This window comes from Pelodiscus sinensis, chromosome 11 (genome assembly GCF_052426305.1).
Source record: "Pelodiscus sinensis isolate ZL-2025 chromosome 11, ASM5242630v1, whole genome shotgun sequence".
In the NCBI taxonomy this organism is placed as follows: Eukaryota; Metazoa; Chordata; order Testudines; family Trionychidae; genus Pelodiscus; species Pelodiscus sinensis.
The window spans coordinates 43172324-43195099 of record NC_143062.1 but is presented as its reverse complement, the minus strand read 5'-3'; the positions used below and the strand labels follow the sequence as shown (position 1 = coordinate 43195099).

Here is a 22776-nt window from a genome sequence, read left to right as displayed (position 1 = left end):
ACCTCCTTGGCGACAGCATTATCTTCCTATTTATTTACCTAGATAAAGAATGCAAATTTTACATTAGAAAATTCCTAAACTGTAGAGATTATTGGGTTGGTGTTATCTCCTCAGTGCTCCATTTTTACCACCTTTGGCTTTTATGGTAGTGTGTAGTCTGTTCATTGCAAACATGGTTTTTATCAGTAAGTACTGATAACAGGAAAGTAGTGTCTGAATTGCTTGGAAAAGTTTTTAACAAGGTGACTAATAAGACTTTCATGTGAAAGGCAAATCTTTAAGGCTAGCTCATAGCAGACACCTGTGAAAGAAAAGCCTAAGTTTGTTCTCATAGTGCATGGCTTTGTGAGCTTATTGGAGAATATTAACTGAATTTTTAAACTATTTTTGACACCTTGCAAACTGGAAGTCAGCCATGCGTTTATCCTCTGCTTTTCTGGGATTCTGCCTTTTTGTGCCTCTCAAACACAGCTGAAAATAGGTTTTGTAACAGTGCTGATAAAGTCAACTAATGACCTCTGTATAGCTTTTACTATAATGTTTGTTACAGCTGTTTCCTTGTTGCGACCTGATTTCTTCTCTTAAACTTGGTGAAAATGGCTTACACTTTAAAGAAGATATATCTTTAAAGGCAGTCTTCCCACGCCCAGGCTGCCTCTGCCTTATGTTTCCGTAAGTTGTTCTAGTGGATAGCAGAGTTTCTCCTATGATAGAGCCTTCGCCCAGAAGTCGGCAGAGATAGAGATCACTTCCTGTAGCAGTCTCTTAGGTGCATCTACACTGCTCCCAGAGCTCAAAATAAGCTACGCAATTCGAGCTACGCAAATTGCGTAGCTTATTTCGAGTTAATTTCGAAATAGATTATTTCGAAATTTGGCGCTGTCTATGCAACACTGATTTCTAAATAAATCGCTATTCCGAAACATCCCTTACTCTTTGTGGAATGAGGTTTACAGGGACGTTGGAATACAAGCCCGTTATATTTTGAAATAATGGGTGCACTCAAAAGATGCAGAACAGCTATTTTGGGATCCCTCTGGGATCCCGAAATAGCACTGCAGTGTAGATGTAGCCTTGTGGCCCCATCTGCTTCTCTGGGCTCTTCAGTTGTTCAGTTCCTGAGAAAATCTTGGTTTCTCAGGGGAGCCTTTGCTAGCCTGTGCTCTCTGACAGCACAGTATTAATGCTTTGTGACCAGACCATTAACATGTGAGTGGGATTGCTGCTTTCAGCAGCATCATTTCTCTCTCTCCCGTCCTACCCCTAATATCTGGACAAAGTTTAATTCATTCAGTTACTAGCAGTATAATTACTCGTGTGCAGGTCTCTGCAGGATTGGGACCTAAAGCTACATCCGCCTGCCCCCGCACTGTTGCCTCTGATACAAAAGCGATATCTCCTTAGGAGCCAGTGCGTGCCAGGAGCCTGCATGTAACCGTGAACATTAACCAACAAGCCTGTGTACACGGTTACACTTTAATATCCCTAGTATCTACTGCTCTGGGATGCTCTGACCAAACACTTTGTGTGCACAGCTTAACATCTTGTATATCACACACTGTGAAACCCTGACCCTGAATTTCTTCCCATTCACTTTAAAATGAGGCTTTTCACATTATCTTAATATTGCATTTTGCTATGACAAACAGCACTTCCCCCCAGGTAGGTGCTGGATTAAACAGGTCTGTCGATGCAGACAGACACTAGGGCACCATTCTGGCACAGAGCTGTGCTTGGATTGGAGTTGCCAGGGCCTTATCTGGAGCCACCCCTAGTGACATATCCACTGCCAGGACTTAGTTTGACTTTCACTCTTCTCCAAGGGCTTGCAGAGCACCTTAAAGAGGTGGGGGGAAGATGGAAACTCTTAGAGTTCAGATGTTCATGCCATGCTCCTTTGAAAGCTTCTATCTGTAAGTGACACTTTATTTGAGAAACAGCACTCTGAACAAATTGTACGATTGATTTATTGTGATGGAGGTTTTGTCCTGAGAGTTAAAAATACTGTGCTTGTTAACTTGTCGTCCTCACCTCGCTTGTAGCTACGACAGCTGTGTCTGACTGGCTAGGACAGAGATAGTAACTTTTGGGGGGGGGGGAAGAACATAGAAATGCTTTAATTATTTTTAATTACTTTTGAAATTTGTTTAACAAAATATGCTGGTTGGGCTAAAGCAGGTGTCGGTATAGGATATAAATGTATTGTGCACGTTGGGATAACATGACTGGTTTTGTTTCTGATTTATTACACTGACGCTCATTTCTTAATGCATCAATACAGGGACACATGTAGGGCAAATTTTCCTTTGCAGAAATTCTTGGTTTTGCGTCTCTAAGCTTTTTTTACTGACATCTCCTGGCTAAATTGGGGTATACAACATAGATCCACATTACATTGTTAGAGTGATCATTTTTAACCATTATATCTGAAAGTCTTTTAAATGTATTTTGAACTTACACTTATCCTCTGAGCTTTTAACAGACAAAGTGTAAAATCCTTTATTATGGTGACCTTTGCAACTTCTAGATATTGCCTCTTTACATACTGCTGGCTACTTAGAGATACAGTGATAAAACTTTCTAAACAATACTGAAAGCTGTGTCCTCAAATGAATAGGCATTCAAGCAAATCAACTTACGGCATTTTATTAAGTCAAGACACATGCAAAAGCCACCACCAGAGCTTAATAATTATTTACTGAATGCGCTCAGGTCATGAGAGAGGTTTTCATTAAGATGGAAAAGCATTATGTTCAGCAGCTTGTGAAGGTGTAGAGACTGGAAGGGAAAAATGGAAAAATACCAAATAGGACACCACTATTTAATAGAATTTTTAATTTTCAAAAATCCATATTTAACTGTAGATTCAAGACAATTGCATCCTGTAATGTCCATCCGCTGCGTCAACAATTAATTATTTATTTGTGAGACTCTTTGTCTCTTTATAAAAACTCATTTTGATTCACCTACAGATTTTTCCCTCTTCTCTGAACTGGCTTTTTGAAAGATTCTTTAATCCGGCAACTGCTGACAAAACTCCCAGGTGCACCCACCTAAGAACACACCAGTTTTGCTGTATGCAGAGGGGCCCTCCAGCCATTTGATGGAATTTAAATGTACTGGAAGGTGAGCAGCTCAGAGCAAGTGCAGTGAACAGAGAAAACATGGGCTTGAAGGGTAGTGCGGGAGGAGGTTATGTTCCTGTCAGACTGCCTGCTATTGCACTTGCTTTGCTGCTATCTCCATAATCGTGTGTCACTTTCAAATGTGGAAAATTTCAGTTTCCTGCATCAAAGAAGCAGGAAATGTATGGTGTGTGGACTTATATCACCATTATAAGAGTAATTTTATCAGGTTTACTCCTCTGTCCTTGGCAGGAAAGGACGTAGTAGAGTGCCAAGATTTTTTTTTCCGGGTTGGTACGTTGAGCCATGAGAGCCAATAGAATTGTGGAGTGAAGTGTCACTATAACCCACGATCTTGTATTAAGTTTTTTAAATGAAGTACAAAGTGCTACAGAGGTAGGTGGGAACCTGTAGTAACTGGTTGTATGTAAACTCATTCTCCTAATTAAATCTTTTCTCCCTTATTTTAACTTTCATAATGCACTTCCTTATCTTTTTTCCATGGGATAGCCTTCTGTATAGTGACCAGCAACATTCGCTGGCATTTGCCACCATCAGAAGTTTCACTATTATCAAGAGAGTAAGGAATGGGAGGGAAGGAACACTGGTGTGAATGTAGGGTTAGTAGTGCAAATTCGGTCTGGAACATTAATTCTGGATTTTTTTTCCCTTTTGTGTAGAGAGACTGAAACCTGAATCAATATAAATTCATCTGTGGTGTTGACATTTTTAATTAATCAAAAACAGACCTCTCAGAGCCACAGGAATGGGAAAGGTTTTGTCAGTTCTCTTCTGATGACACCTGGGGCTCAAACAAAATAATAACTGTTTTCATCTGGAAATCTTTGTATGTTTTAAATTGTTGTGTATATCTTGAATCTCAATATGAGTATCTACTATGTGCTGTACTGACTAGGAATGTAAGTCAGTGTGGGTTAGCTAAATGCAAGACCTTCTACACAAGTTTTTCTAATTATGCGTTCTCTTACCTTTGGGCCCAGAAGGAAACACATTTCAGTAGATTTCTTGGAACGTTGAGTCTTTGTGTTTGACCATATCTGTAGCTTTGGTTGGCTTGATCTCTTAAACCGGGGTGGGGATGGAAGGGTCAGGGGCCCAATGTGGCCCCTGGCTTGCCTGGATTTGGCCCCCGAGGCTCAGGGTTCCCCCCAGCATTGGGAAGTCTGTGCCTACTGTGGGACTGGAGCACGCCAAATTTACTAGCCTGGGCTCCACGAGGCTCTGGTGTGCGAAGGAAATGTAGAAAATGACTTTCTTCTTCTCAATCAAGGGCCACTCAGGTTTTCTCACTTGTGTGCGGCCCCCAACTGATTTTTCTGTGGGTTAATGGCCCCCACAAACCAAAAAAGCGAACCAAAAAAGGTTCCCCACCCGTCTTATATGCTAACAATTTTGGCTAGGCTGACATCTTGACTAAACTTTTAATTCTGGACTGTGTCAAGTCATCACAAGAACATAGTGTGGTAAGTAGCCTCCCTTGTGTGTGCTCTTGCTCCTTAAATAGCTGGGCGTTAGTAAGATTTTCTCAGAGCATCTTTTGTCTCAAGATTTTCTTCACTAAACAGAAGATTGATGCTGCCACATTTGATCTTCCAGAGTTAGATTTGGAGTGAGTCTAGTTAAGACCCGCTAAATCGAACTCAGAGAGCGGCTGGTACTCCTTCTCCTCCGAGGAGTAAGGGAAGCAGACAGAAGCATTTTCTCCTGTTGGCCTCCTGCTGTGGGAACGGTGGGGAAATGTGAAACAAGGTACGTTGAATCCAGCTATGTAATTAATGTCACTGGAGTTGAATATCTTGGGGTACGTCTAGACTACAGGCTTCTGTCGACAGAAGTTTTGTCGACAGTATCTGTCGACAAAACTTCTGTCGACAAAGAGCGTCTAGACTACATTCAGTTCTGTCGACAAAGCAAGCTGCTTTGTCGACATGGTAGTGTAGACGCAAAGGACAGTTTACATGCAATAACACCTTCTGTCGACAGAAACTCTGTCAACAGAAGGCATTATGCCTCATAAAATGAGGTTTACCAGCGTCGACAAAACTGCTGAGTTCTGTCGACGTTAGGTCAACAGAACTCAGCAGTAGTGTGGACGCAGGTATAGTTTTGTCGACAAAAGTCCACTTTTGTCAACAAAACCCTGTAGTCTAGACACACCCTTGATTACACCTTCCCCTTTGGTGTAAACCTGGCCTCAAAGACACTTGGGGTTCTTGAAAACCCTATCATTACTGTCTAGGCAATAATTGTACATGTGGGGCCACTTCAGAAATTTTTGAAGTGGCCCTGGGCTGTCCAGGAAGGCATGGGACCTCTGGTGGAAGCGGTGGGGCCAGAATGCTTCCATGATTCCTCACCCACAGACTCAGTCTGGCCTGGGGGTGGGAGGAGCACGTGAAGTCTTTGCCCCCCGCTCCAGAGAGTTCCTTCTAGGCACCTTTGCCCCTTGTGGAAGGAGGAGGCTGCGTGTACTCCTCTACCCCCACGTCAATCAGGGCCTGGGTGGGAGCGCACGAAGTTTCCTCCCATCTTGCTCCTGTCCTACAAGGGGCGCACAGCACTGAGTCAACCCTTTACTCTAAGCGCCACGTGCCCCTGGTGTGGGAAGAGACTTTGCACGGGCCCCGTCCCCAGGCCTTGACTGATCTAGAAACGGGGGAGCAGCAGGGCATCTGCGGGCCGGATCAACCCTCTTGGAGGGCTGCATCTGGCCCACAGAGGCCCTTTTGCCCATCCCTGGTCTGGGATTAAAAAGGAGCAATATCTTCCTGGTAAGCAAAAATTTGTCAGATTTTTATCCCCGACTGTGCTAACGATTGGTCTACCTGTGCTTATTTTCTGAACTGTTGTCCTCTCCAGGCTTCTCCCTTGGTAGAATACAATGGCAGTGATAATCGTTTAGCATTTTTAAGACTCTCGTTTAAAGCTCTATCCCTTCTTTTATCCAGAAGAGTGTGGAGTAACATTGCAGAATGGAAACACACTCAAATTAGAGATATTAAATTTCATTGAATCAGCTAATTGAGTAGTCAATGGAATTTCCATTGACTGCTTGATTAGTCGATCAAGGGGAGAAACTGCAGAGCTGCAGTGGGGTTAGCTCCTGACTCTGGGACTGGCATCTGGGACTGGGAGTGAGCTGGGACAGTTGATTCCTGGCTTGTGCCCAGTCCCCTGCTATGCTTCTGCTTCCCCTGTCCCCCTGGAGAGACGGTGCTGGGGGGACCTGGCTTTTAAGCTGGTTGCCCTCCGTACCGGCCCCTGCTCCGGCTCCTTGATAGAGGCAGCAAGAGGAGGGAAGCGACTGTCAAGTAGCCACTCAATTAGTTGCTTTCATCCCAAACTCAAATATACCGTTTTTAATGAGGGACTCATTTGCATGAGTCACAATCTCATTTGTATATTTTCTGCCGATCCATTTTTGCGCTAGAGGTTTTTGCGCAAAAACAAGCAGTGTGGATGTTTTCTTTTTGCATAAAACTCCCTTTTTCCGCAAGATCCTTATGCCCCAAAAAAGGAAGTGTACTGATATTGTGGCAAAAGGGGTTTTTGCACAAAAAGGAAACGTTCACACTGCTTGTTTTTTGCACACACATGGATCGGCAGAAAATATGCAAATGAGACGTGACTCATGCAAATGAGTATCTCATTAGCATATTTTTTTGCCAAGAAAACTCGTAGGGTAGACGTAGGCTTAAGGTTCACAGTTCTTTGTTTTTATCAATTAGTTGCTTGTCTGAAGAACTGTGGACCCCGAGAACTAGCCTGTCTGGAGCTATCACAAAACAGAGGACTGTACAGGATAAAGATTTCATCCCATACATTCCAAACACATCGAGTGCTTGGACACTGTAGCAAGAATAAGTTGTATTTTAATTCCTTGGTTTAGAACATCTTAAGCCAGGTTGCTCCAAATTTTAAATAGGAAAGGATATTGTAAATTTCATCCTTGCAGGGGCCAGGAGGAGCCCTTCCAAAGCTCATGTGCTCTAGCACTTTTGACACCAAACCTTCTGCTTGCTTGGCTTTGTGTTCAATTACAAACTCAAAACTCTGTGCCTGTTTGCCTAGAAGTTTAAGGAAACTAGTGGACCTGTTTTGAGCTGGAAAGCAGCCTAGATTATTGTTGCATGGGAGGGTTCAACTTGGAAAAGGGGAAACCTTGATGCTGTGTGTGGGGAGTACAAATCCAAAGCTAAATATAAGTATTCGCATGTGTTACAAATATAAGGGAAAAATTACTGCGACCCGGTGAATGGTGACCACTGAATTTCATGTGAATGTGCTTCAAAAATTAATAGGATCAGAAAAAGTACTGAGAAAAGGAATAGTGAAGAAGGAATTTGGGCTTGTGACTTCCCCGCTAGTCAAAAATTGTGGGACAACTTGGAAAACAAAAGTGTATTACTTCAGTTTAGATCTTTACCACATTCATGAGACAGAAATATTTTATAGAGACTATATTCCCATTTTCCATACGTCATCCAGAGGTGATGGCTGCAGTTTGAACCTCCTGTACTATCAGAATTCTTGAATGGTAGTTACATTTATGAAGGACATCTTTGCGTTTCTTGACCATGTTTTCAGGAATTCAGTGAATATCTCCCATCTTTCTGTGACATACATGCACTGTAATCTGATGGTTCAATATAAATGCTTCAGGTTCTCAGCACAAGAGGCTTTATGTCACATAAACACGGAAAACGAACTGGATATGAGTACCTGATTTTTCAAGAGTTAGATTTATTTAGTTAATGATTTGTATTACTGTAGCACCTCTGACTCCTAGTCATGGACCAGGACTGCTTTATGGTAGGTGCTGTACACATGGAAAACAATAAGATGTCAATCTATATTTTTTAAACATAATCACTGTATGTCTTCATAAAAAGTTTTAGATTGAAAAGACATAGCTGAGTAAAACTTGGCCCATAGTTTAGTTTTGTAGCAATACGTTTTTTGTAAAATCTAAGGCCTATAGGAATATTTTTGTTTCTTTTGGAAATGTTTTAAACCAACAGAATCCAACCTAAATTAGTGTTTGCAACCAAAAGATTGAGGAGAGATTAATAAGACTGGGGCTTTCCAGCTTGGGAAAAAGATGACAAAAGGGGGATATGATAGAAGTCTATAAAATCATGACTGGTGTGGAGAAAGTAAATAAGGAAGAGTTATTTACTCCTTCCCATACCACAGGAACTAGGGGTCACCAAATGAAATTAATAGGTAGCAGGTTGAAAACAAACAATAAGAAGTATTTCTTCACACCATGCACAGCCAACCTGTAGAACTCCCTGCCAGAAGTCCAAGACTGCAACACGTTTGAAAAAAGGACTGGATAAATTCATGGAGCCTAGGTCCATCATTAGTTATTTGCAAGTATGGGCATGAATTGTGTTACGAGATAGCCTGGGCATTGTATTGTACCAACCCTCCTCCCCCCCCCCCCACAAAACTGAACTTAACCCACTAATAGTGGGCACTCATGGAAGGATTGATGGGAGGAGCCAAAGCATCTACTCAAAATTGTCCCTCTCTTCACTAGCTGCCCCATTTGCCTGGCTGCGACAATTCAGGGAAGGGAAAACTCTGCCTCTTTGTACTGATGAAGAAAAGGGAACAAATGAGAATGTCAACCATCCCCTTTTAAAAGCTCTTCTCCTTCTCCCTACCGCATGACCGTCTAGGGGGCCAAAGGAAGTCCTCATTCCATGTAGCCCCTACCAGCTGCATCTGTCACTGACGTCTCCTCTTTGCAGAAGGAAGAACAGCTGATTCCCTGATGTAATTTTTCCTTCCATGGGTACACATCACCTGTGTGGATGCAGAGGATCTATGAGGTCCTGTGGAGCCCTGAAGGATGATAAAGCAATTGTAATGCAACAAGGCAGAGGCAAGAACCTCTAGTCTGTAAACTCTAGGTTTGACCAGTTTTAGTCCCTTTTTTGTGAGTACATAACTGTCTGTAGAACAAATGCGAGGAGGGCAAGTGTGTGTTCCTCTCGCCACAGCTCCCCCTAACTCCCAAACTGTCACTCGTTTTACTAAAGAAAGTAGACTTAAAATGGAGTATTTTTCTCTCGTAAGTTTCATGCTGGCCCATGTTACTCAACTGCAAAAGGGGGTCAGAGCAGAAAGCGTCTCAACTTGAGAGCTTCCATTTCAGTGAGAGGGGTATGGTGTTTGCTCGCTAACAGAATATTGTCAGTTTTAGGAGCAACTAAACTATACTGACTGTCTCCATTATGTAACCAGTTTGTGCATGAATAAAAACTGAGCTACACCTCTGCTTAGCCCACTGAATTCTTTTGCTGCTAAATAATTTGTTTCTGGCTTCTTCTAAGTATTAAAGCTGAACAGAACGTTCTGTAATATCAGAAGTTTATTCTTTCCCTCTCGTCCAGCTCCCCCCAGATCTGGTATTTTGGATGTGTAAAAGGTCAGGCTCCTTTTTTTACTTTATGGCATTTGTGTGAGGAGTGTACTCTTAGATCTTCTATTGCCAAGTCAATCGCACCCAACTCTGTACTTTCAGCAGACCAGAACGTTGAAAAGACCTGTAAGATCAACAGGCTTATAGTCCGAGATCGGCTAAGTTAGATAGCAGGTGATCTTTCTGAGGAAAAACTCAATATTAAAAAAAAAACAAAAAAACACAAATTCATAGGATCGTAGAATCGCTGGATTTGAAGGGAACTTGAGAGTTTGTGTAGTCCAGTCTTCTGCACTCATGGCAGAGGAATATTGAAGAGTTGTTAAATGAATTGCCATTAAAGACAGTGGGCCTGCTCTTCTACCCATTGAAAAAAATGTCAAAGTAGAGACTGTCTCCCCACATGGCAGGGTGCCATACCTGAGAGCAGTGCAGGTCCTAGGGCTAGCCTCGTTGCCATAAATGAGGAGAAGTTGCTGTCAGGGCTTCTTTATGAAAACGCCCTACTGTGCTGATCTTCACGTAGCCCTGATCTGTACTTGAGGGCTCCTTTATTGCCTCCCCCACCCCCCAGACCCTCTAGTGGCATTTGAAAATAGAGGGATAACTTATTTGAGGAGGGATTGGGCTGGATTATCAATTCTCTAAACTTCATGTGTACTGTTAATCTCTGCCGAGCATGTCTGTAAACCTTAATAAAACTTCCTTTGGCTTGAGTGGGAGTGGGAATGATCTGTTTTGTTTCTTTTTGCAGGAAGTTAACAAATGATATTTCAGCTCTAACCTATAGCTATTTTAGTAAGCAGCCATTTGAATAGAACATCTCTGCAGTTTGGAAACGTGTGAATGTCTTTTATAAGCTCTTCCAAACTTCAGCAAAGTTAGAGAACACTGGGATGGGTTTAGGATGTGAGAATACTTCACTGTTAATTGAAAGACTCTTTTTTGTGAGTATCACAGTCAATGACTTGTCTTGAGCAGCTAATTAGTACGATTATTCCACAGCTGCATTAGTTTCACCACAAAGGTTTTCTCTTGTTTTATCAAAAGGATCAGTCTCTCTGGGAATGTTTCAACCTGACAGGCCTTAAATAGCAAGACAGTCTCTTTCCCCCACCTACCGCCTTGTTTTAAAGGAAAATAAGATTGTGTGTTCTGGAAAATCTGGGTTGGATTTTTTTTTTCAAACACAATATCCCCTTTCTCTTTTTATTCCTACTGTGAACAATTTAATTGTAACATGCCTGTTCTGAGCATGACTCGCCAGATTTGCTAAAGAGCTCAACTCCTATGGCGAGCCAAAGGAATTATTGGGTGTTGATCATCAGATTTTTCAATGGGAGTGGTTAGGTGCTGAGCCATTCTGAAAATGTGCCCCTTTACCTGTGCAACCGTGCCACTTTACTGGAATGGATTCACTTTACCATGTTAATGTAGTTCCTGTCACATGAACACAAGCATCCTATATTTAAATTTGAATAGGCATAATGCCATTTACTTTTTATGTGATTAATGCTGTTTAACATGTAATCTAATAAGAAAGATGCGTTTTGCAGCAGAGATTTCTGTTGGGAGGTGTTGGGGGAAGTCAGACACAACTGATGTGGTGCTCTTTGGCTATGTCTACACTACAGGCTTCTTGTGCAAGAAGCTTTTTGCGGAAGAGATCTTTCGCAAAAACTTCTTGTGCAAGAGAACATCCACACTGCAAAAGCACATTGAAAAAGCAATGCGCTTTTGCACAAGAGAGCGTCCAGACTGCTCTCAAAAGAAAGCACTAATAGCCATTCACAGACTGGCCACCAGGGCACCTGTGCTTTTTAAGATAGGGGTTTTTTTGCGCAAAAAGAGGCAGTTCCCCATCCCCACACACCTTTTTTGTGTAAGAGCTCTTGCACAAAAAGGAGTTATTCCTCGTAGAAAGAGGAATAACTCTTGTGCAAAACTCCCTCCATTCTGTCGATTTACTTGCTCCAAAACACGCTTGAGGTGTGGACGCTCCACGAGTTTTTGCTCAAAAACAGTTGTTTTTGTGCAAAAACTCTGCAGTCTAGATGTAGCCTTTGTTTCTGACGTCAATAGGAGAAGAGTTATGGCTTTTGAAAGTCTGCCCTACTGTATGAACTCAGCATACGTTGTGAGTTTGATTCTACACCGATCAGCTGAAAGTTGCAGGTTTCAGCAACACATAGCCTTGTCGGTGCTCAGGGTGTGTGTCTTGCGTGGGGGCATTTTTTTCTGTAACGTTTTTTTCATTATCTGTTCTGAGTAGTTTTAACCATCTACAAAATGCACTTGCCTACATTGTCCAGATGTGCTGCTCAGTGGTTTAAAATTATTTTGGGTGGTTCTTGGATGAAAGACCATAGAAATAATGGTCATTTTTATAATTAAGGTGCTGATTTTAATGAATGATTAATAGGCTAGTGTAGATTGTTGTAGCATGCAGGAGGACATTAGGTGGCCTATAACCACTTTAAACAGATTTAATCATCTGTACCCACATACTACTTAAGCTACTGCTGCAAAATGCACATAATCTACTTCAGATTGGACCACCCTGGTCCAGCACTCTTGGGACCTCATTCGTCCCGAACGAGAGAGTTTGCTGGATCGGAGGAGTTCAATGCCAGCACCCCTGTCTCTGACCCACTACTGTTGAACTGAGAAGGTTTCTGGTCCTAGCAGGGCTGCTCGCTTTGCTGCTGCCATCCTGGCAGGGCTGCCTGCCATTGGCCATGCTGGGCTCCCAGCTGCTGTCTCTCCTGCTACCAGGGCTCTTTGGTCCAGGAACACTTGTGGGCCAGACCATGGATGCTGCTGGACCAGAGAGTCCCAGTTTAGAAGGGTATTAACTCTTCAGTGTGACTGTAGTAACTGTAGCGCATCCTAAATATACAGGACAATAGTTAGAAAAAATCTGCTCAAATAAAAATATTTTGTATTACATTTTGTTTGATTATTTTAAAAAGTAGCATCTATGAAGTGATCAAAATGGGAGCAAACCAAAAACGTTCTTATCCTCCGCCAAAGCTGTCCTTGGTCAAGTATCTGTTGGACTATCGCAGCCTCTAGTAGACGGGATATAAAATGAACAGGTTATGTAATGTTAACCTGCACTGAGTCTTCCTTTTTACACTTCTGATTGTGCCACTTGTTAAGGAAAAAAAGTAATAGTGTGTCCTCTTCAAATAGCTCCTCCCACATACTCTGCTCTGCCCTGCCTAGCATGGGTCCTTTACAAGCTATTGGTTGCCCTCCCTGCACCCACATCCCATGCCTTCTAGTGCTCTTAAAAGTGAGTTGATGTTGTCAGGCATGAAGTTTGCCCTGAACAAAGTGCTGCTAACAGATCTGCTAGAAATCTGATGTGGTGCAAAAGGCCACTCTTGGACACCAAGTTAGAGTGGAGGGGTTTCCATGTGCTGTCAGGGAAAAGGGGATATGTAGGGGAACTCTAGCCTCAGGATTCAGCCTCAGTAATGCTGGGACTCCCTCCGACCCCCACCCCCAAAGCCTACATAAAGGGTTTTATAGAGCCCTGTTAGACCTAAGAAGATATTTCAATGTATTCTTTTAATTTTTAATTAATAAAAGCGTGGCCGCTATAAATGGGACTCTGAAAGAAATACAGCATCCTGCTGAGCCCTGTGGTAGCAGCATCGTAATTCTATTAGATGTTAATGAGCATTAACCTTAAAGATTCCCCCTCTTGCTCTTAGAGAGCAACATTAAAAACAATGGCTAGATGTAATCAGGTTCATTTAGCTTCTAAGGATCTAAAGCAGCTCAGCTCCAAATTCCAATTTACCCTGGGCAGCGTATCACTCCTCACTTTCTTATGTGCGAGAGCTACTTAGTTTCACACTTAGTGTAGCTCTGAAAAATGTAGGAAATAATTATTCTAACCAGGGAAACTGAGATGTCTGTGGCTTTGGTCTCCCCACAGCAGTTCCGAGCATCCTGGAGCTTCCAAGCCTCCCTTAAGCTCCTCCAGTATGACATCACGGATTTTGTTACGACAGCAGCTCATGCGTGAGCAGATGCAGGAGCAAGAGCGTCGAGAGCAGCAACAGAAGCAGCAAGCAGCCCAGTTCATGCAGCAGAGAGTACCGATCAGTCAGACGCCAGCCATCAACGTCAGCGTCCCTTCTAACCTGCCCCCTGCCACCCAGGTACCAATGGAAGTCCTCAAGGTAAGTGAGTGTGACTTTGTTCAGTTTATTGGCTCTCCTACATGTCTAAACTTAATCGAAGTAATAGTGACACCGTTACTGATGTGCACGGCAACTAAACTTCACAACTGAGCTGCAGGTCTGGTTTCGTTTTTATCTTCCTGTCCCAGTACAAGGGAAGAATGAGAAATTTTTAACTTGATCTCAGAAGGTAGCTTTACTTGCAAAATTAACGCGTTTTTCATTTGAAAATCTTTCATGTATTTGAAGATTCCCTCTTAAAATAATTACTATTTAAACTAGCTTTCCAATTAAAAACCAGTTAGTTTCTGATCGATAATTGGTTTAAATACTGAATCAAAATCCATTACAAAAGATCGACTCAAAAGGACTTAATCTGAAATACGGGTGAATTTCCAGCCTTTTGCAACTAGCCATTGTAATCCTTTTTTTTGCTCAAATGCTTTGACTGCTATTAGTAGCTCTGGGTTCCTCGTTAGACTAGAAACTGTAGGAGCTTGTTAGTATCTTGCTGCCAGAGACTATGTAGCTTGCTAATTACCGAGGAAAAACTGTAACAAGAACAGTCTTAGTTTCACACATGTAGGTAAAGTAAAGATAGAGTAGTGTAGCGTGAAATGCCTTGTTAAAAGAACATAAAATCATTGAAGAGATGAATGAAATAATGTGACATCAAAGTAAAATTCAGTTTTTGCATATTTATAATGCTTTATCTACCATATGCAACTCCTCCTTTATCTTTTTATTACAATGTGAAGGTTTAGTAACTCTATCTGGACAGTAAGCGAACCATCAACAAGTAAATCCAACTGAAGTTGGTTACTATAGAGTATTTTCAGAATGTGGTGTAGTGCCGGCATTTTTGTGTATCAACTTCATTTTTAAGATTTGTTTTAAGATTAGTTTGACAGATTTAAAATCTATCTTAAAGGAAACTGTGTATGCTTGGGTTATCCTGAAAGTTTTGTATCGGACTTTTTCTTTATTGTTATTACATTATCATGTATAATAGTGTTAGTATTGTCTTGTTAAATAAAAAGAACGGTAAAAATGCCATAAAAGCAAATAGGATCAGATTTGAGAACAGCATTTACACGTTTTAACCAGGAGGGGGAAGGACATTAAAGAAGACACCTGATTTTTTATTCAGGTTCTAATTTTCTTCCTAATACAGAAGCTGTTAAAATGGACAAAGGATAGTTTTGTTGGAAAATAAATATTTGTGATGAAGAAACTTACTGAATTTCTTGCCTATGTGCTATGGTGTGGTTATAATGCACACCTCGCTGACAGGTGTAGACTGTAACACGAAATATTCTCCTATTCAGTGTACACTTGAATTAACAAGAGAATGATGGTGCAAAGTCTTAATGAAAGCTTTGTTTCAGAATTTACACTGGGCATGTATAATGTTTTATACTACTTTGGGCATTTTATTATAGCACCATATGTGGCTTATTTATAGTAAATTTGATCGCTACAGGAAATATATAATGCCCTGTTTGTTAGGCAACTTCCAGAATCACAGCAGTAGTATATTAGTAATCTGCTACTGGTAGAATGCTTATTTTGTAGCTGCCTTCTTCCACGAGAGATGGGGCAGTCTCTTCTTTTTTGACAGTGCCTCAAGTTATAGCAGAGGCTCCAGTAGAAAGAAGCTAATTGGTGGTACCTGAAAGGCAGTTATTTAATAACCTAAAATTTTAAGGAGGCAGTTTTTGTTTGGTGCTCACACATATGTACAGTTGCATGAGGATTGCTAGGCATGATGCTTAGGGATCAGGTAGAAGTGAGCTCCTTGTGCTCGGAAAGTCCCCTCTCTACTTCCCTAAGGAAGACTGTGCTGCAAAAATGGCGGGAGGAGGAGGAGCCAGTTCCATCCTCTTCAGTAGTTCAAGTGGAGTGTGACCCAGCCCTATAAAGGGAAGTAGTCGTAGTGAGCTCCCACTGTGAACCAGGAGGTATTTTTCTTCTCAGAGGCAGACTGCTTCCTGGTGATCCATGTGGTGCAGGGCATTCTACAGCATGCCTTACTTTGGGCTGTGCCTTGAAAGCACAGTAAATCCCCAAATCGGTACAGGCAGTGGAGGAGGAAACCGGTGTCCACCAGTGACTGATTTACATCTTGGAGCAAAATTAATATCTGTACTAGTGCCATCTTTGTCAGCGAGTGAAACCATTATGCAAACACCTGCACTCTGAGCATCATAGTTAGTGAAAGACTGATGTTCTGCAGTAAGTCAAACGATTTATAATTTTGCTTTTTTCCATTCATGGAAGCTGCTAGAATCTTATCCGTTTCCTTTAACTTTAATGTGGCTTAGCTTCTATTAAAAAAATTGTCTCACACACAAAAATTCAAGGATGACATGGTAACTCCATGGAAGACAAGAAATTCATGACAGAAGTGTACCTATAGTTTCATGAAGTAGTCAGATTTTAATGTGGAATTGACACCGGGATATCTTTTTAGGTAAGAGAAACAGACAGCCAACTGTGTATTGAGGAACGTTTTTCTTTGCTACCTATCAGCTCATCAGAGTTGACATTTTACACTTCATCTGTTTTGAGATGTGGACTAACTTCCATAAAGATTGGACATAAGCTTTAATTAGATGAGTAGGGCATTATGATAGGCAAGTTTATTATCCGGATAGTCTGGGTGTAATGACCGAACAAAACACGAGACTAAAATGGGACTTGTGCTTTCACTTTATCTGCAAAGAGGCTTTTTAAAAGCATAGTTGCTGAATATTATAGTGTAAACAAATAGAATGTTGGGTATGCAATATTTTTTGGAAAAAACACATTTTTGAAAAGTAAGGGGTTTTTTTTGGTCACAACATACATTAAAAACATGAAAATTAGCTTCAGAACACATGTTCAATAAATTATTTGCCTATCAGTTTTATAGTGAAGTGTGCCTTCATCTAAGTCAACAATATTTTAAATAGAGAGTCAGGGTAAAAATATTTTAAATAAATAAATTAAATAGAATGTCACATACCACTTATGCTTCATTCACCTACTGTACAAGGACAATGATATTTCAAAGTCGCACATAGTGCTTTGAAATGGATGATTTTTTTAACAAAACTTCATAAACAATAGTTTATATTAACGATATATATTAATGTCTCCTATGAAAGTATTTAATACAGCACAGGAAGAGAAATTCACGTTAGCCCACTTCATATACTGTCGCACTCTCAAAATTGCATAATAAAATGTGATGTGTTCTTTATGGCTATATGAGTAAATATGAAGTAATGTGCCTAAATTATGATCTACTAATTACAGGTTTGATCTCTGAAGTGGGATAACTTATTGTAGTAAGAAAACACCCATCAGAATGAAAATTTCTATTGCTTGGTGAAGGGTAATTAACTGATATTCTCTGGGAGATGTAATGCCGCTGTGGCAATATCTGTTAGGATCCTGTATTATAATAGGATTTGTTGTAACATTCCATTATGCTCCTGCAAAGCTGAATCTGGCTGCACAGAATAGATGCAGGCTGCTTTAAATTTTCATGAGGAATGCATCCGATTAACTACATCCCACTATCCATTTCCCACTGGCCTGAATTAACACTGAGTGCTAAGACTGCAGAGACGTCACAGAGTGACTTGAGACTGATGCAAAATGATTTAGACGTACTGTGTGTCGAAAATAGGACAAAAATAATTTAAAATGTGTTAATTAAATACCTCGTTTACTGGAGAATTTCCAAGGCCCCGAATTCCATACTATGTTAATGTCAGATCTGAAGCCTTTTATAAAGTGAGAAACTCAAACTATATATATAAATAAAATGGAGGAATTTAGCATTTCCGTAAGTAAGTCTAACTTCTTAAAATGGTGTCAATGTATTTTGGCTAAATGGTGTGGACTTTCTTTTTTAAACACAATCTCTTTCATCCCCATGTTCTTTACTTTTGGATACTTTTTGATCTTTGAGTGATTGCTCATGTGCATTTCAAGATGTGCAAGTGTGCACTGTATGCATAATTGCCAGAAGATTTTTCCTAGTGGTACCTGTTGGGTTGGCTGTAGAGACCCCTAGAGTGACTTCTCCATGGAACGGTATATAATCCCTTGCTCACTTGCCGCCTATCCGTTCCCTTTTTCCATCAGTGAGCTTCTGACTTCTTACTTCGCAAGTCATTCATTTTTGTGTGAACAGTGGTTCTTTTCTAGTGTAGTTGTTAGTAGTACTGGAGTTAGAAAGTCAGTCGTGGAGGGTTCCCTCCTGTTCCGGCACCGTTTACTCCAACCGTCGCCTGCGACACCGACCTATGCACCTCATGTCGTGTCCTCAGCATTGCCGTCCACAGCATCGCTGTCTCTTCCTGTACCTCTTGTGGCACAAATCTTGCCTCCCCCGATCGCTTCAGCACCGGCACTGCCCCCATTATCATTACTCCCATCAAGCTTGCTCCCAGTGAAGGGCATCACCAGGGAACCTGAGGGTCAGGAAGCCCTCATCCCACCCTTGTCTTTTCTGAATGAAGCTGTGGCTGGTACATCCTTGTTGTCTGCATCCTTGGATTCCAGTGCTCACCAGCATCTGCTGTGGTGTATGCCCTCTGAAGAAGTCATGGAAGACTCTGATCCCATGGTGGACATATTAACCCCTGAAGGGCCTGCAAGAGAGTCCTTACCACTTATTAAGACCATCTAGACCACTAATAAGATGCTGTGGTAGACTTCAGCCTCTATTAAACCTATGTCTGAGTGGACAAGAGGTGCTACTTTGTCCTTCAAAAAGATTATGAGCATTTGTTCACTCACAACCAGGAATGCTAGTGATTGAAACGGTCAACCATAAAGAGTGTCAAAGCCAGCCAGGGCCAGAGCCAAAAGTTAAGGAAATAAAGATGCTTGATCTCTTTGGTTGCAGTGTCTACTTGACTGCTCCAACTCTGCATCTCCAACCAGCATGCAGTACTGTGCTGTTATGTGTTTAATTCCAGGAGGGGCTCCCATCTGAGGCAAGGCAGGAGTTCACAGCCATCCTGTGAGAAGGATGGGTAGTCGCCAGAACCTTTCTGCAGATGACCTTGAATTTGGCTGACTTAGTAGCAAAGTCATTGGCCACAGACACTATGCAGTGCACTCATGGCTGCAGGTGTCTGAACTGCTGTCAGAGCTCCAATCTACTATACAGGTCTATTCACAGAGGGAAAAAAATGATTTGAGGCTACACAGCCTGAACGACTCCTTGTCAAGATTAAAATCCCTGGGAATCCGTACCAGCCAAACCTGATGTCTTTCTTTGCTAGGATAACAAGCTTTGTGAGTAAGAGGGAAGCAGTAGATCTGGTATATCTAGACTTTGGTTAGTCTCACATGACCTTCTCATTAATAAACGAGAGAAATACAATCTAGATGGAGCTATGATAAGGTGGGTGCGTAACTGGCTGTATAACCATTCCTGGAGAATAATGGTTCTGTCATGATGGAAGAGCATAACAAGTGGGGTTCTGCAGGGATCAGTTTTGGGACACTGCTCCCTATATCTGTTAGGGATGTGAATGTTTATCCAGTTAACCGCAGATGGTTTGTGCACAGGTGCTCTTTGCCAAACCTCAGCCGACTGACTGTATTTATGGTCACAGACACATCAAACACAGGGAGCTCAGGGCATTTGTCTGGCCTGCCAGATGTGCCCCAGCTTCAAAGCAAGTGCACCTTGGTACTGACAGACAACACTTCAGTGTTGTTCTATATAAACTGACATGATGGTTTTCATTCTTCTCCCCTCAGCCAGGAAGCTCTCCTCTTATGGGACTTCTGCATAGAGTTGCAAGCCACATATCTGCCAGGGATGCAAAAGGACCTAAGAGATCACCTCAGCGACACTTTCAACCCTCTTGAGTGGTCACTCTGGGTGGGTGTAGCTCTTTCCATTTCTCCCTCTGTCAACCTCGCATCCCAGCACAATAGAAAGTGCAGCTGGTTCTGCTTTTTTCAGAACCACAGCCACAGTTCCATAGTGGATCCTTTTCATTTCTTGTGGTTGGACCAACTCTAGTATGTATTTCCCCTCTTTCCATTGATCCACAAGGCCCTCTTCAAAATCTGACAGGAGAAGGCGGCACTCAGCTGTATGGTCTAGGCAGCACTGGTTCACCATGCTTCTGACCCGATCTGTGGACTGGCTGGTGACCCTTCCTCTTCTCCCAGACTTCATAACTCAGGATCATGGCCAACTGCAGCACCCAAACCTGGAGTCCTTCCACTTCCTGGCACCAAAGCCCCGTGGTTGAGCAAGCTTGATATGCAATGCTTGGACTTGCGCAGGGAAGTCTTATTAGGCATCCGTAAGCTTCCCACCTACACAACCTACCTGGCAAATTGGAAACACTTCTCAGATTGGCTCCTTCAACATGGTACGTCTCTACAGCAAGTGTCTGCCCCCTTGCTACTTGATTATCTTCTGTACCCACAAAACCAAGGCCTAGCTATGTCATTGATTAAAATCCATCTAGCAGCCATCTCTGCATTCCATCCGAGCTTGGATATGACTCAGACATAAGAACATAACACCAGCCATACTAGGTCAGACCAAAGGTCCATCTAGCCTCGTATCCTGTCTGCCAAGAGTGACCAATGCCAGATGCCCCAGAGGGAGTCAACACAACAGGAAACACCCAGTACCAGAGTGGGATCTTAATCTGGTCCTTTCTAGGCTCATGGAACACCCATATGAGCCCCTGGCTACCTGCCTCCTATCCTAACAAGGGGTATGTCTACACTAGAAAGTTAGTTCGAACTAACGGACGTTAGTTCGAACTAACTTTCCTATGCGCTACACTAGCGCTCCGCTAGTTCGAATTTGAATCGAACTAGCGGAGCGCTTAGTTCGAACTAGGAAAACCTCATTTTACGAGGACTAACGCCTAGTTCGAACTAGCTAGTTCGAACTAAGGGCTGTGTAGCCCTTTAGTTCGAACTAGTGGGAGGCTAGCCCTCCCCAGGTTTCCCTGGTGGCCACTCTGGCCAACACCAGGGAAACTCTATGCCCCCCTCCGGCCCCGGACCCCTTAAAGGGGCACGGGCTGGCTACGGTGCCCGTGCCAGGTGCAAGCCTGCCAGCACCCAGCTAGCAGACCCTGCACCTGGCACGGCACAGAGCCACCCACCCGATGCTCCCAGCCCACCCCCTCTTGCCGGGACCAGGCTGGCGGCTCCCGGGAGCTTGCCCTGGACCGCAAGAGGCGGGCACCTTCCTGGGCTAGTGCGGACATCGTGGACCTCGTCCACGATCTCCGCACTAGGCACAGGAAAGTGGCCGGCTAGGGCAGGAGAGCTGCCAGCCTGGCCACCCAGGAGCAGGTGTGCATGAAAATCAAGGGGGTCCACTGAGACCCCCGACCCTGAGCCCTGAGCTTACAATGGCCGTCCTGGGTCAGACCAAAGGTCCATCTAGCCCAGTAGCCTCTCTGCCAACAGCGGCCAACCCTAGGGACCCTGGAGGGGATGGACCGAAGACAATGACCAAGCCATTTGTCTCGTGCCATCCCTCTCCAGCCTTCCACAAACTTTGGGCAGGGACACCACTCCTACCCTCTGGCTAATAGGACTCCATGGACCCAACCTCCATCACTTGATCTCACTTCCCTTTAAACTCTGTTCTAGTTCTAGCCTTCACAGCCTCCTGCAGCAAGGAGTTCCACAGGTTAACTATTTGCTTTGGGAAGAACAACAACTTTCTCTTACTAGTTTGAAGCCTGCTACCCATTCCTTTCCTTTGGTGTCCTCTAGTCCTTCTTTATGGGAACTCATGAAGAACTTTTCTGAATGCACCCTCTCCACCCAACCCCTGCTTTTAGAGACCTCTATCCTGTCCCCCCTCCGTCTCCTCTTTTCTAAGCTGAACAGTCCCAGTCTCTGTAGCCTCTCTTCATCTGGGACCTGTTCCCAACCCCTGATCATGTTAGTTGCCCTCCCCTCTCCCAGCCTTTCTCTTCCCCTCTCCCACCTCCTTTTCCCAGTCTCCCCCAGTTTTTTTCAATAAAGACAGAGTCAATGTTGGAAGAAACGTTATCTTTATTTTGTACATCAATAAGAAGGGGGGCTAGGGAAGGGCAAGTGGAAGAAGGTGAGGGAGGAATGGGGCACGAGCCCCCGATGGGGAGGACTGGGCTGGCTCTGCGGGCTTCTGGGGGTGGAAGCTCTCCTGCAGCCCCCCAATTACTCCCTCTCCCCAGATGGCAGCCTGCGGCAAGTGCAGCCGGGCTGATGGCCGAGTGGTGTGATGTGCCCAGTGTGGGCACTCAGGGCACTCCAAGCCAGAACTTCTTTGCAAGCGGGGCACCCCTTAGAACTGTGTGTCCGGGGTGGGGGTCAGGACCCTTTAAGCGCAGCCCTCGGCTAGCCTGAGACAGTATCTCCACGCTCTAAGTCCTCCTTTTATGCCCTGCCGGCACTGCTTCCGGCCATCATTAAGCCCTGTTCAGAGTCCACTCAATGTGGACTTACTAGTTCGAACTAGCAAAACGCTAGTTCGAACTAGTTTTTAGTTCTAGATGCGTTAGTTCGAACTAGCTTAGCTAATTCGAACTAAGTTAGTTCGAACTAGCGCTGTAGTGTAGACGTACCCAAGTAGCTTTCCTGGTAGCCATAACATTTGCCAGGTGGGTGGAGGAGCTCCAAGTACTCCCTTTGAGTGCCAGTGCACAGTCTTTTACAAGGAGAAGGTGCAGCTGTGCCTTCACTTTGCATTCCTACCAAAAACAGTGTTGTCTTTCCACATCAACCAGGACAGCTTTCTGCTTGTTTTCCTCCTAAAACTCCAGGCCACCAACAGGGAGTGAGTGTTCCATTCCCTGGACATTAGGCATGAGATGTCCTAGATTTGGCCTTTTCCACTGAGTGTACCAAGCCATTCTGAAAATTGCCACAGCTCTTTTTAGCTATAGCTGAGAGGATGAAGGGGCTCCTGATTACTTCCCAATGTGTCTCATCCTGGATGACACCATGTATTAAAACCCGC

At 43.2% G+C, this 22776-nt stretch overlaps 1 protein-coding gene across 7 annotated transcripts in view; it reads left to right on the top strand.

Annotated features, from left to right (window-relative positions):
* MITF (melanocyte inducing transcription factor) overlaps positions 1-22776 on the top strand; it is a 192967-nt gene that overhangs the window by 97952 nt on the left and 72239 nt on the right. For 4 of the 7 annotated variants that reach the window (XM_075938575.2, XM_006120017.5, XM_075938580.2 and 1 more), the window contains exon 2: positions 13529-13775. In XM_075938575.2, coding sequence (XP_075794690.1) covers positions 13529-13775 — 247 coding nt within the window. Of the gene's footprint in view, positions 1-978; positions 1914-2133; positions 3127-13528; positions 13776-22776 lie in introns of those variants that run through there. The other 3 variants (XM_075938577.2, XM_075938576.2, XM_075938578.2) reach the window with 3 other exon arrangements.